Raw genomic sequence first — 13,703 nt, forward strand, 5'->3', positions numbered from 1 at the left:
ATTTTGGTGTAATTCAGTTCTTTCACGGCAGAAGTGACAAATAAAGGTGATCCAGGAGGACCGATAAGCGCCATGTTCTGACCTCAGAACGTAGCTCTAACGCAGAGGAGAAAAAAAACAGATTTGACTTCTTCTCCATATGTCGAGTACAGTGCTTTACAAACTCTCCTCTTTAAATAGTTAGTTTGGGAGAACTGGCCGTGCATCACGGGAGAATAATTGTAAACCAGTCACTCTGCCTAGTCAATAAACTTGACTAGCTTTTGAGAGAATCTGACCAAACAGTTGTCTGTTTTAACATTTAATGTTGATTAAAAGAATTTCTAACCCTGTTTAGGCCTCAACACGGACCTACGCGTTCACAGCAAGCAAAAAATTATTCACAAACAAAATCCATGGCACGAGAGAAGCGGAAAACACTGAGACTCAGAATCTAACTCTGATCTAATCGGTTACAGTCAGTCAAATTTAAACCGCTCTAGTACGAGTGACGACCTGAAAACACTTTTCTTTGGGACATCGACGAGTCAGAAACCTGTGGACGTCACAGAAACAACAGCCAGAGCACAAAAATAAAATAAAATAAAAAATTACAGTCGTAATTACAAAGAAAGGTCACCTGACCCTCAGTCTGACGTCGACAGGCTAAAGAAGCGACAGTGATCAGACTGTAAATCCTATTGCTTTCATTTATACAAAAATAAATCAGCTATAGTGGTTATTCTTATTTCTTTTCTTTTTTTTTCCAAGTATGGTACAAAATATCATTTAAAAAAACAAAACAAAACAACAAAAAAAAACTGACACTAGATCCAGGTAATAAAGCAAGGAAATTAAATCGACGCAACTCGCCACAGCACGCTTCCGCGTTTCATCAGCTTTCGTCCTGAGCTTTAAACGACGGTCGGCGCGTGTTCGCTAAAGTCCCGACGCCGTCGTCTCTGAGACAAACGCTAACGTTAAAGTCACTTTGGCATCATGAGCCCACATTCAACTCCCTCTTATGTTGACGACACACGACTGTATATACACACGCATACGTTCCCGGTGACATTATTAGCCGTTTTCGTTTTTACCTCAAGTTTTGGTGACGCTACCGAGACCAGAAAACCCGGAATTTTGTTCAGGATACCGATTACAGCGCTCAAGTACATTAAAAACCGCGGATTTTGAAAAGGTCCAGTGTGCAAAACTAAGGGCAGATATTTAATATGCGTGTTTTGATGTCGTAGCGTAATACGCAAAAACAATTTGTCCGCATAAACCCACGAAGAAGAAAAAGGTATCCCCGCAGATAGAGTGGGGAAAGTACAGCGTTTGCATCCTTTCTGGTACACAAAGGCCACCGTAGTTCACCCAACATTCAGGAAAAGTAGGTATACTGCGCTAATAATTGCAGTACAGCAAATGTCGTGACGGTTGTCTTGACATAACGGGACGCAAACGTCACCCGAGGTGCAGTGCGGGGAAAAATGCCAGTAGGAGGCAGCAGAGGCTAGTTGACACGAGGGCTGCAATGCAACGTTTACTATTTTCACAATTGATTAATCCGACAACTATTTTTTCGCGATTTTTTAATTTTTAGGTCAATAAACTGTTAAAAAAAAAAAATGCTAATCTGTGTTTAACGATTTATAATCCAATCGCTGCTTCAACTGCTCTTGCAGTTTTCGGTAAATAAAGCGGTCATTGTTGGAAATTATCTGTAGGATATGATCGTTCTGCGAAAAACTAAGCCCTAGTTCTTACACGCCGGACCTTTAAACAGCTGCGTTACAGACTAATTGTTACGATAATGTTATCATTATTTTTAAAAAGTGAATTATTTGCCGTGTTAAAAAAAAGGCAGACTATGAACACACATAAGAGGGTGACTCGGCAGTGGTCGCAGTTACTGTGGCATAAAAACACTTGAATATTCCTTTCAACAGCATCATTTTTACTGTGTATTTGGGAATAAGCGGTGAGTGAAGTTGGCAACTTGACAAACACTTTGAGGGGGCAGATGTGGAGTGTTAGTGGTTAGTGGTGAGGACACAAAGACGTGAACAGAGGAAAGGATTTGTAATTCAAAAATAATACAAAAACAAATCAATAAATCGGTAGCTGTGACATAAGAAAACATAAATCAAATCATGTCACAATGGCACACAATTTTCCCTTTAATTTGGGATGTAGTGGAGTTGCAAACACCAGCGGGAAATCCTTAATCTGGCCTCAGATTTTGACAAACCCTAATCTCTCTACTACACATGGAGGAGTGGATCGGTTCGTCTAAGTGTGTGTCTGTGTGTGTGTGTGTCGGAGCAGCGGCGGCTGAAGCAGAAACACGGATCCGAGCGGCTCGACGACGGCGGCAAACGCCGACGCTAGTCGAGTTTCTCCTGGAATATGTACAGGTTGTTGGTGGTGGCCACCGCTATGATGTTGTCCAGAGGATGCCAGGCAGTGTGGAGGATCTTCTTGTTAAAGTCAAGACTGTCCACACTGATCTCATCCTTCTTACGCTTCCCACCCGTGCTTACTTTGCGAGGCTTCAGGACCGACTGCGGCTTGCAGTTCTCCCGCGCCGCCTCCAGGGTGACGTCCTGCCGGTAGCCTCTGTCGAACATCCTGAAGAAGTTGTTGTAGGAGCCCGTCATCACGACGCTGCAGAGAACAACCAGAGTTAATGTAGTCAGACTACGACAGGCAACTTTAGGACAACTTTGTTTATTGGCCGTGTGCGTCCGACTCCGCCTCCGTAGGTGGCGCTGTGTCTTTTTATAAGCTAGCGCGTACTGAATCAGTTTCCCGTTGACCTTTATGTCTCAGAAACAGCGATCGGTGAGATGGATCGTGCCGTGGTTCAGTTTATTTTGTACCTGCGCGTTTATCGTGATACAAATTAGATCGAGCTACGTATTCTGTACGAAGAAAGACGCCATCGTTTTACGTGTTGTCTTCTACTTCCAGGCCAACATTTTAGTACGTGTGCAAAAGTCCGACTCCGGTCCGACTCCGGTCCGACTCCGGTCCGACTCCGGTCCGACTCCGGTCCGACTCCGGTCCGACTCCGGTCCGACTCCGGTCCGACTCCGGTCCGACTCCGGTCCGACTCCGGTCCGACTAAGCGTCTACATGCAGGAGTAATCGGACTATGGATCGTATTATCCAGGTACGTTAGTCTGACTAAGACTAGCACGGTTATAGTTGGTTTACGTGACATTAAGAAAACCAAATTATTGTCTTCGTCTGACTAACATTGGACTGGAAGAACCACAAATGAAAAACAACGGTGTACGAGAGGAAAAAAAACACATATTTGCTCACCTGTCGTTGCCGTTCCAACAGCACTCAAACTTGTCAAAGATGCAGTCGTTCTCGTACAACGAACACAACTTATTCCTGAGATATTCGTGCACCTGTTTGTAGAGGGCAACAACAGCGGAAAGACACAATTTAAATGCGTTTGCTCGGTTTAAAACACTCTGTACAACTGCTTTGCACTCACCAGCCACCGTAGATCACGACTACACAGTAAAACACCACCATCTTGTGGACAAAAACACTAAAACTACACCAGACTATGAATGAATGAAGTCTGCAGCGGGAGAATGAAACGAGACGACGGTTGCCGACCTGATACGTCTCCACCGGTCGCGTCTCCATGTTGATGTCCCAGATCTTGACGGTCAGGTAGTCGCGCGTCATCACGTAGCGTCCGCTGTGACTGAACTTCACGTCCGAGATGGACGAGATGATCTCGGAGAAGAACGAGCGACTGTTTGGATCCTCTGGCTCTTCAAACACTTTAAAAAAAAAACACCCACACATAATTTCGTTAGCATCTTGTAGCTTCAGTCCTGACTTTTTAAATCTGAATATTTTCCGGTTTCTTTTGCTACACACAACGTAGAAATCATTCAAATCTGAATAGTTTTGGTTTGTGAAACTCAGATCGACACTTTATGGACAAAAGGACTCCTCAAATAACAAAGTTGCAGCCCGTTAATGCCTCAACTCAAGGCCCTGTCCCTTCATTTTACTCTGCACGAGTTTAACCGTCTATTGTTAGTCAATAAAACTTGGCTCACGTTTGCTGTATTTGTCGCAGAGCGCCGACGCTCTCATGTCGCACAGGCGGATGGTGCCTTTGCTGCTGCTGTAGACAAAGGTGTTGCACTGGTTCGGGTGAAACTCTGCCGCCGTGATCACCTCGGTCAACTCCTCCATGTTGGTCGGTTTGATGTCCACAATATCTGAAGACGTGAGGTCAAGGAGGTCCATAACAGAGAGAAGAGAAACTTCCAAAATATACTGAATGTACTGCCATATACGGTGTTTTTGGAGGTAAGTGTGGTGAAAATGGTGAAAAAAAAACCATGCGTCTTCACAGGATTTGAGAGTCAATTCACTATGTGTACAATCCTCACTTTGGGGACACCTGGTGGTAGAATCAAATATGACATATTTGTGATTAATAATGAGGAATACTCATGCATAAATGAGACTAATAAAATATTAGTTATTTCAATGGCATCTGTTAAATTCACTGTGCTATACGATATGTTTGCTAATGCACAGATATTGGCGTGCGCTGTGGAAGATAAGTGGAATTATTATGGGTATTAAATCTTGAAAGTTTGGAAAAACTCAGGTCTAGAACAAAACAGCTTTGTCAAATACTATTAATACTATTATAAAGTTAATTTACCGACATGTATCAGAACGCAGTGTCCAGAAAGTAAATATAAACTCTTATTTTCTGCTTACGTTTGTACACAAACGCACATTTTTCAGTCGTAACAGGCTAAATTGCACAAAACGCATCACACGTCGAGTCAAGACGACGAAAACAACGCCAAAGGATACTAAAGCTGCGATCGGTGATCTCCAGGTGCCACAGGTTGATCCGCAGGTCGTCTGCAGACAGGTACGTCTCGTGGTCGCTGTTGACCGAGATGGAGTTGACGTGGTAGATGTGAGCGTTGGCAAACACTCGCCTGGGGCTGGCTTCAACCATCAAGTCCATGGGCCTGAATACTGGAACCTGAGAGGAGAGGAGAGCATAAGGGTTAGGACCATTTTCGGGAAAGACTACGTACATGTGAGTTTTGTAAAAAAGTGAACACTTTATTCCGTACTCACCCGTAGTGTCGTGACATTGCTGGGATCTCTGTATCGTCCGTCCTCCTCCTTCAGATTGTAGCCCTCCGGCCTCTTGTCGCGCTCGCTTATTTTCCACAGCTTTATGGTTTTGTCTGACACACACGAAAGATTTCGGCCACATTATTGCCTCGTTTCATGCCGACGCAGCGCCAAGGTCTCGGGGTTAAGAGACGAGTCGAGGTTTTAAACTCACCGTTCGTAGATAAAAGGAAATGCGCCGCGTTTTTCTGAGGCAGCCATCGGATCTTGTTGATCTTCTCCTCAATTTCAAGGCTTTTCAGGTAGTCGAACTCGGGCTCGTGGCTCTGGAAGGTGCTGTAAACATTGTACTCGCCTCGGCACTGTGGCTGATTCTTACTCTAAGATGATTTAAAAAAGGAGTTGAAGGTTCAAGTACGACATTTTCAGACGATTCAGACCAGATTAGTGACAATAACTTACCTCTGGCTCTTGTTGGAAGATGACAACGCGGCCGCCCTTGTCCCCGGTGGCCAGTAACTCCCCAGAATGGTTGAATTCAACCGTTGATATGATGTCGGCTGTCGAATAAAAGGTGAATTGATTGTCATTTGACGGATAACAGGAAATCTTTCAATAAATAAATCCAATCCTGGAACGCTTAACCGTAAACAGTCAATGAATTTACTCCTCAACTTAACCAGCTCCTCAGAAAATCACGTTCTGCCTCATTAGGAGCAGCTTTCGGTTTCCATGAGGACGACTGCTCCTGCCAAGGCCAGTGTTTATCAACAGAAAAAGGTTTAATCCTAACACGGGGAATATACCTCGACTTCAGTGTGGCACTGTGGTGTTGAACCCTGCACCTCTCAAAGACAATCACTCCCCATCGAACCGTACAACACTAACAATCAATCCCTGTTTACACTCGAGCACTATTACTGAGCTGGTGAGATCCTAACTATAGACGACAGCGTTGTTTCTCTCCGCACAGAGAGCTTGGTACGACCCGACTCCACACACACACACACACACATTTGCACATTTGAGACGAGTGGAGATGATCATTTCAGCAGGAGTAGAATTTATTTAACAACACTATTTCTGTAAGTGTTTTGCAGCCTATGCACCACTAGTAATGTCCGCTATTGACACAAGGAGAGGCTCACACTTATACGACTCTCTCTCTAAGGGAAAGCTTACTGTAAATAACATCGCAATCCTTTACACACAACTCAGTCATCGTGTCGTGTAAACACTGGTATTCAGGTCATTTGTGAAGTTGCTTATTGAAGGTTATGATTCAGTACGGCTCGTAGTGTTCATATGGAGATCAAACTAGTCTTATATAAATACTATTGTACTTTATTTGCAAATTCTGTGCAATGCACGATGTAGTTGATGGTCATAAGGTGGCTCAATTAATACAGGTAGACTGACTCGTTGGTTGAAATTTGAGAAATCTGATCAGCATTGGACAATTATTGTTTTTTAATTAGCAAATTATTAAAAATTATGCATTTCTGTTCTCAGAAATTTTGTTTAACTTTTTGATTCTTGACGTCTATATAAGAGCCCTTTGCCAGAGGAAAACAAACAGTAGGTGATTTTGGCATTTTGACATATTCCGGTGTTATGTTGAGGAATAACGCAACAGGTTCAAAAGCAGGCCGATCGGCTAACAAAGCATGCTAACTTTACAGTTACAATTAATTTTGCCACGTGTTGACATAGCATGGTTAGCATACCAGTGAATTTTTGCATTATTTGAGGAGAAAAAACATGTTTTTGAGAAGTGGACATAAATGTGTCATTTAAACCACAAGAGGGATTCAAAATGATTTGTGATTCCCAAGCTTTTTATAAGGAGAGCCACTTTTTAAAGCCCCAAAACACATTGTCAATCAATAATGTAAGGCAACTAATTTACAGGCATTGTAAATATGGGTGGAGGTGAGAACATGGGTCACACGAGCAAATAAATACAAATATAATTTGAGTAGGAAATTTACTCATTTCCAACTTCTATTTATGCATGTTTTTAAAACAAAAATTGGGGAAAATTCTGCATATTTGTTTATGGGCCTGCAAAAAATTTCCCGCGACACATCTGTGGGGCGATTGGCGTATCAGATTGTGGACAGTGTTTTGAGATACATATCATATTGACCTCTCACCAGTGTTCACCCGACGACTACTACAAACACACATTGGAGGATTAGCATTAGTCAGCTAACTTGACGAGCAGGATGTTATCCACACAGGTGTTCAGTTCAGTCAGTGACCACAGCACGGACGACCCACTCACTCACCTTCTGCTACATCGTCGTCTATGGCTCCTTTGACTTGGGAGAAGCACCACTGAACATCACTGTTCCCACCAACGGCCCCTGCTCAAAACACACACACACAGCATTTTTTAAATACAAACAAAGCAACAAAAAAAAAAGACAACTTCATGCGTTTCTTAAAAAAGTAAATGTAGGATATAAATAACAGAAGCTCTCGTTTCTGTGGCATAATTAGGTCAAAATCACCCCACTGCACAGGTAAGATGGGAATAACCGACAGCTACCCATCATTCCTGTTAGTGAGCGTATTACGTTTTGCTTCAAAACACTCAATATGTTTTTGTTTTTATTTATCGACGTGTAAAGGATTGTTGTATTCCTGTTGTATTATGATTTTTTTTATCAATTTTGCTTGAATCTCTCTCAAATATGAGAGATTATCATGACGGAAGCCTGTTTATTTTTGCTCGTGAAGTGTAGAAGACTGGCATCTTCATGGATCATCTCAAGGATTAGGAATTAGGGGTGCGAGGGGAAAAAATCCATACAGTTAAATATTTGCGTGGCGATATTATATCACTATTGACACGTCAAGTATCGGTTTTACGGCTTATCATTATTTTACCTAATATTAAAAACAAACATTAGACTTTTGGTGGATTAGCATTAGCATAAAAAACTTTGTTTTTGCTCACTCTCATGAGTGCTGTTGTGTGAGGATATCGTAATACATTATTTTATTTAGTATTATTTAGTCTTGTGGTGAAATTAACACAATATTTTCCATACTCATGTTGCAGCAGATATAGATATACATTTGCAGTGCATTACTACAATAGATGTTGTCGCAAATACTCCCTATTTTGCTATATCGTGGTAGCATTGTATCACAGTTATCCTGACACAAAATAGCGATTTACAATATTATTACATGACTGAAAAAAATGTGTTTCAATATATATTTTTGTTTTAGATTCTTAAACCGGTGCAGTCTTAGTGTACGGTAGGACACATTAATTTCCATTTCTGAATCAATGATGAATGAATGAATGAATGAATGAATAACAAGTCATGAGGAAAGATGCAGCTCCCCATAGGCACAGTAGGAAATAAATCACAAGCACTGTATGCTGGAGAGTTAAAACAGGATTTTCACGATTAAAGAAATTCACCACGATTAACTTGGCGAACTGGGGGGGGCCCCCCAAACAGCAAACAGCCCCCACAAAACTAGAAACGGCCCTGCTGCTAGCTGAGCAAAAACCACCCTTAAAACTAGCATAATAACAACATAGTGGTGTGTACCGTCATGCTAAGGACATTTGATAAGATTAATGAGTCTGTTTTAGTATTTAACGCGTTATTGTGTTTGTAAAAACTCTCTCTTTCACGCTGTCACTCGTACACTCCTAGCATCTCCTAGCTAACTTTAGCCTGGAGACTCAAGGCAGCCGCATCTGTGCAGGGCAAACTTTACTGGTGCAATAAAAAATAACGATAATAATAATAACGAAAACCTCACAAACACCTCTGCAGCGTTACCTGCCATGGTGAGCTGCTCACACAGAGCGGGTCTCGGTGGCTCCGGCCCTGGACTGGAGCTGGAGTCTGACCCGGGTCGGCTTGGGTGGTTCTGACCGAGCAGCAGTGGAGGAATGAGGCGGTGGAGAGCTGCTTCGGTGAAGTCCGAAGACCCGCGCAAGTTCCGGCTCCGGGTAATTCGGGCAGTTCCGAGACAAATTCGATCACAATCCGAGTGAACAACAAGCACCAGAAGTGTCTTTTTTAGACTTTGAACTCCACTTTGAGATTTCCCTCGCCGCTGCTGTCGCCTCTCCCCAGTGCTACACTTTCAAAATGGCGCACTCCGGGCGGCGTTCAGGAGGTTTCAAAGTGACAGAGCGGTGCGGGCGGGAAACGTGACATTTCCTCAACTAAACAGTGGTCAAAATGGCCCTTTTTCGCGTCCGCGAAAACAGTTAGGCGACGCGGCTCAAAATTCGTTTCACCTTTCATAAAAAGTGCTCAAGACTTCATTAGAACACCCTTGTAATTCCCCCAAACCCCGCCCCTGTGCGTGGTTCCGGTGAGGGGAATCAAACGCACCCACGCACGCAGTGAGAATTCAGGAAACGTGACGTCAAAACGGGAAACTACATTTCATCCAGAGTTCAATTTACACAATTACATTCAATTTATACAAGTTCTATTTTTTAATGTATGTAAAATATAACTTATCTTTATATAGGAACAGCACAATGTGACAAAATACCTACATTTTGTAGTAATTCTATGTATTTGTACATTTATGTATTTGTGTATTCATATTTACGTGTGTATATTTATTTATACACGTCATTAGAACATTTTTAATAAATCCCTATTTTATTTGTTACATCCATCTCGAGTCCGATAAAGTAAACAAAGTCCTTTTTATCCACATAAAACTTTTTATGTTTGCGACACAACAGTTCGGCAAATACTACAGTTTCTAGCCCTCATGAAACCATAGAAACCTAATTTTATACTTTTTCCATCTATACCTTCTTGATATTATGGGTTATATTTATGCCTATGAAGTGAAATGTTTGTGTTTCTTATGATATAATACACTGCGTAAAAAAATAGTAACACTCTGCACCTTAAGGACAAAAACGTACCCATTGAAAAAAGCACGTATTGCACGTTATTATACTTTCATGAGCCTCAAACTTGTTTTGTTTTTTCTTCGAGGGATGAAGTTAAGTTTCCTTTTAATCCAGCAGATGGCAGTGTTGTATTATAAATTGAAAAGACTGAAAATATGGACAAATATTGCATATTTTTTGTGTTTTTTCCAATGTAAAAATGTAATTTAAAGGGTTAAAATGCTGGTAATCAGGCATTTTTATGCTATATTTTGTGTTTAAATGCAGTTAATATGAGTAATTAATGGTGTTATTCTGGTTGCATGAGGGCTAGATGACACATTTTTCAACAGACTGGTGCAAAATGGCAAATTTAAAATCAGTTTCTCCGTCTTCCGTCTTCCGTCTCTGTTATGATTATAAAGACAGGGGAAAAAAAGCAGAAATCACAGAACCAAACAAAAATACGGTCACTTTTTATATATATATCGACCGGCACAGACCACGAGTCCCTGGAAGGATCTGTCCGATCGTGACTGAGCTCTTCGGGTTGTTTCCTTTCACTTCCCCACCATGAAGTACGTGGTCCACCTGGCGAGCAGCAGAGCGCCGAACAGCACCGTGTAGCTGAACAGCACAAACTTCAGCACTTCTTTGAACGTTCGCAGGAAGCGGATGAACAGCGGGTCCACGTCCAGATTATCACGCCGGGTTTTCTCTCTGTGAGCTGCTGCCGGTGCGCTCGTGTGACCCATGTTCTCACCTCCACCCATCTCTGCAGACCGTGACAGCAATAACACCTGAGATTAGATCAGCTTAGGCTCGGTGCAGTTGGATTACGTTAGATTGGGTTAAATTGAATTAGGCTATGTTGGGCTAATTTAATTTATACATTACATTGGGTTAGGGTTAGATTAAATCAGGTTGTAGGATAACGGATTAAATGAGGTTACACTGGTTGAGGTTGGGTCACATTAGATTGAGTTGGATTAGGTGAGATTATGTTAGGCTGGATTGGATTAGGTTACGTTAGGTGCGGTACATTTGGGTTAAATTATGTTATATTAGGTTTGATTATGTCACGTTACCTTAGGTTAGATTATATCAAATTACTGTAGGTTGTGGTATATCAGATTAGGTTAGATTACACTGGGTCAGGTTAGGATAGGGGTGGGAGTATTAGATTAGATGAGGTTACACTGGATTGGGTGGGTTAGGTTAGGACGGGTTACATTAGATTGAGTTGGATTGGGTGAGATTATGTTAGGCTGGATTGGATTAGGTTAAATTACTGTAGGTTGTGGTATATCAGATTAGGTTAGATTACACTGGGTCGGGTTAGGATAAAGTTTGGAATTATTAGATTAGATGAGGTTACACTGGGTTGGGTGGTTCAGGTTAGGATGGGTTACATTAGATTGAGTTGGATTAGGTGAGATTATGTTAGGCTGGATTGGATTAGGGTACATTAGGTGGAGTTGTTTTAGCTTAGATTATATTAAATAGCTGTAAATTGTGGTATATTAGATGAGGTTAGATTACACAGGGTTGGCTGGGTTTGGAGATTAGATTAAATAAGGTTAGGGTTGGATTCAGTTAATCTGAATTGGAGAAATTGGTCTTTGCCTTAATGCAGGACAACCTCAGATTAACAGTGTTAAATACATTACACTAATATTTACTTTACCCACAACAAAAGAGTATTAATACTATGATTTCTAAGCAAAGTAACCCTGAGTTACTGGATTAATAAATCATGATTTAGGCAGAAACGTGCAGAAAACCAACATATCACACGACATATGGACGTTCATTGGCTTCATATACAAACGAGACACGAGAGAAAAAGCTTAAAATTGGTCATTTGGTTTATTACATCACTTCAAAAGCAACTCACTATTTGTCAATGATTTATTTAGCGTTTATTTTCCTTTGTTTGTTTGTTCGTTTGTGGCCTCGTCGGAGCCAAAGCGCCTGCATTTCAACACGACCGCTATTAATAATTTATCTACAGTTAAGTACAGTAAATGGACTCAGTATCGATCTGCTTATGTTTGTGTTCCTGGTCCAACAGCTTCAGGATTTACTTTTTTTTTTAATCATCAGATCGTTTTCAGATATTTTCAGGGAAACTTGCAGCAAATATAACGCTGAAAATCTTTAAAACAGGCTTCCAAATCTGTCTATATTGCTAATTATAGTGATAAAATGACAGAATATTAAATATTAAGTGTCGCTTATTTTTCAAATTCACAATTAAAGCTCAATTTTGTAAAGATTTCACTAATCTGAGCCAAAATTAAACCTTAAATTATTGATATTAAAGAGTTTTTTTCCCCTTTGTTTATATTTTAGCCTGTTTTACTTGTGACTATTTAACATAATCTCATTTAATCTCTTTCAATACCTATTTATTTTTACTTTTTAAACATTTATTCACTGCACATCTTTTAATCTCACATATGGAATTTAATTTATTCATCATTTATTGCCTTTTTATGATTAATATTTAACCCTTTTCTTCATGTCACCATAGCTCTACACCTGGTGTTTCCTCCGCCGGGTAATTTTTCAATCCGTGCCTTAATCTGGCTTTCATATCTTAATTGTACGCATGTATTGTTGCATTTAATTTGTATAAAAAGTACATAATATATCATGTTGTTGATTTATCGTCAGGCCTGAGCTGCTGTTTTCACTTCAAAGTCATAGAAAGCAAAATTAAAACGTGAACCATGTGTAAAAGAAGTCAGATTATAGATTATTTACAGTCTGGATTAAAAAAGTAAACTCAAGAGTGAAAAGTGAGATGAAAGCAGGTCGTACCTCGGTTTGTCGTGGAGCAGGAGCCGAGGAGAATAAAGTCAGCTCCAGGGTTCTGTGGTCGGTGTCTTTCAGCGTCTCCAGCCTCTGATGACAGAGGAGGAGGACGAGGAGGAGGAAGAGGAGGAGGAGGAGGAGGAGGAGGAGGAGGAGGAGGAGGAGCCACGAGCGATGACTGATCACACGGATTTGAATCTTCTGGGATCGACCTAATGGGAGTTTTAAGTCCTCGGTGCACCTGCTGCTCACGACACACAAGACGGAAGGAAGGAAGGAAACTCTGGATCATTTTCTACCACACAATTAAAGTCAAAGTGAAGGAAATCAGGATAGATTTACCCCCAAATATCAGAGCGGCGTCTGTCAGCGGGTCGTCCCAGCGTTCACCGACGATATCGACTGAGAAAGAGACAAGAGACAAGAGAGAGAGAGAGAGTTATCAGTTATCCTCCACCGGAACACGGAGCAAATGGCCTCTTAATTCAATCAGTGTCCTGCTCGGTCAAATCAGGAGCCGCCGTGGGCCGAGCTCTCCAGACAGCGCAGAGCCATTATCATGTGATCGGGAGGCCTGTTAGTGCGCTAATTGCTCTTTCAGAGAGCTGGAGCGCTGGATCCTCGTCCATCTGCTCTGCTGCCTCTCATCTGCACACACTCAGTCATCACAATCACACCACAGACAAACAAACAAACAAAAACAATAATAATAAGAAGAGGACAATTATACCAGAGACAAAATGGCTCAAGTTTGATTTTTTTTCTTCATTTATTTACATTTGTTTTGTTTTGGCAAAAAAAAACAAGAACAACAATAAACAGAAAAGTGACGTCAACGTTAACGTCAAAGTGCATT

The 13,703-nt window shown here is 41.3% G+C and overlaps 1 protein-coding gene across 1 annotated transcript; it reads right to left on the reverse strand.

Annotated features, from left to right (window-relative positions):
- Positions 1 to 1,694: 1,694 nt before the first annotated feature.
- LOC310940507 (serine/threonine-protein phosphatase 2A 55 kDa regulatory subunit B alpha isoform-like) lies at positions 1,695 to 9,197 on the reverse strand. The gene is made up of 10 exons (XM_083905485.1): positions 8,943 to 9,197; positions 7,422 to 7,499; positions 5,593 to 5,690; positions 5,345 to 5,510; positions 5,131 to 5,243; positions 4,855 to 5,032; positions 4,077 to 4,241; positions 3,622 to 3,791; positions 3,313 to 3,404; positions 1,695 to 2,649 (listed from the first exon to the last, which is right to left on the reverse strand). The coding sequence occupies exons 1-10, from the start codon at positions 8,947 to 8,949 to the stop codon at positions 2,370 to 2,372; spliced, it is 1,347 nt and encodes a 448-aa protein (XP_083761611.1). The 5' UTR covers positions 8,950 to 9,197; the 3' UTR covers positions 1,695 to 2,369.
- Between the last annotated feature and the right edge of the window lie 4,506 nt (positions 9,198 to 13,703).

This window comes from Microchirus variegatus (assembly GCF_963457635.1).
Source record: "Microchirus variegatus genome assembly, chromosome: 18".
Lineage (NCBI taxonomy): Eukaryota > Metazoa > Chordata > Actinopteri > Pleuronectiformes > Soleidae > Microchirus > Microchirus variegatus.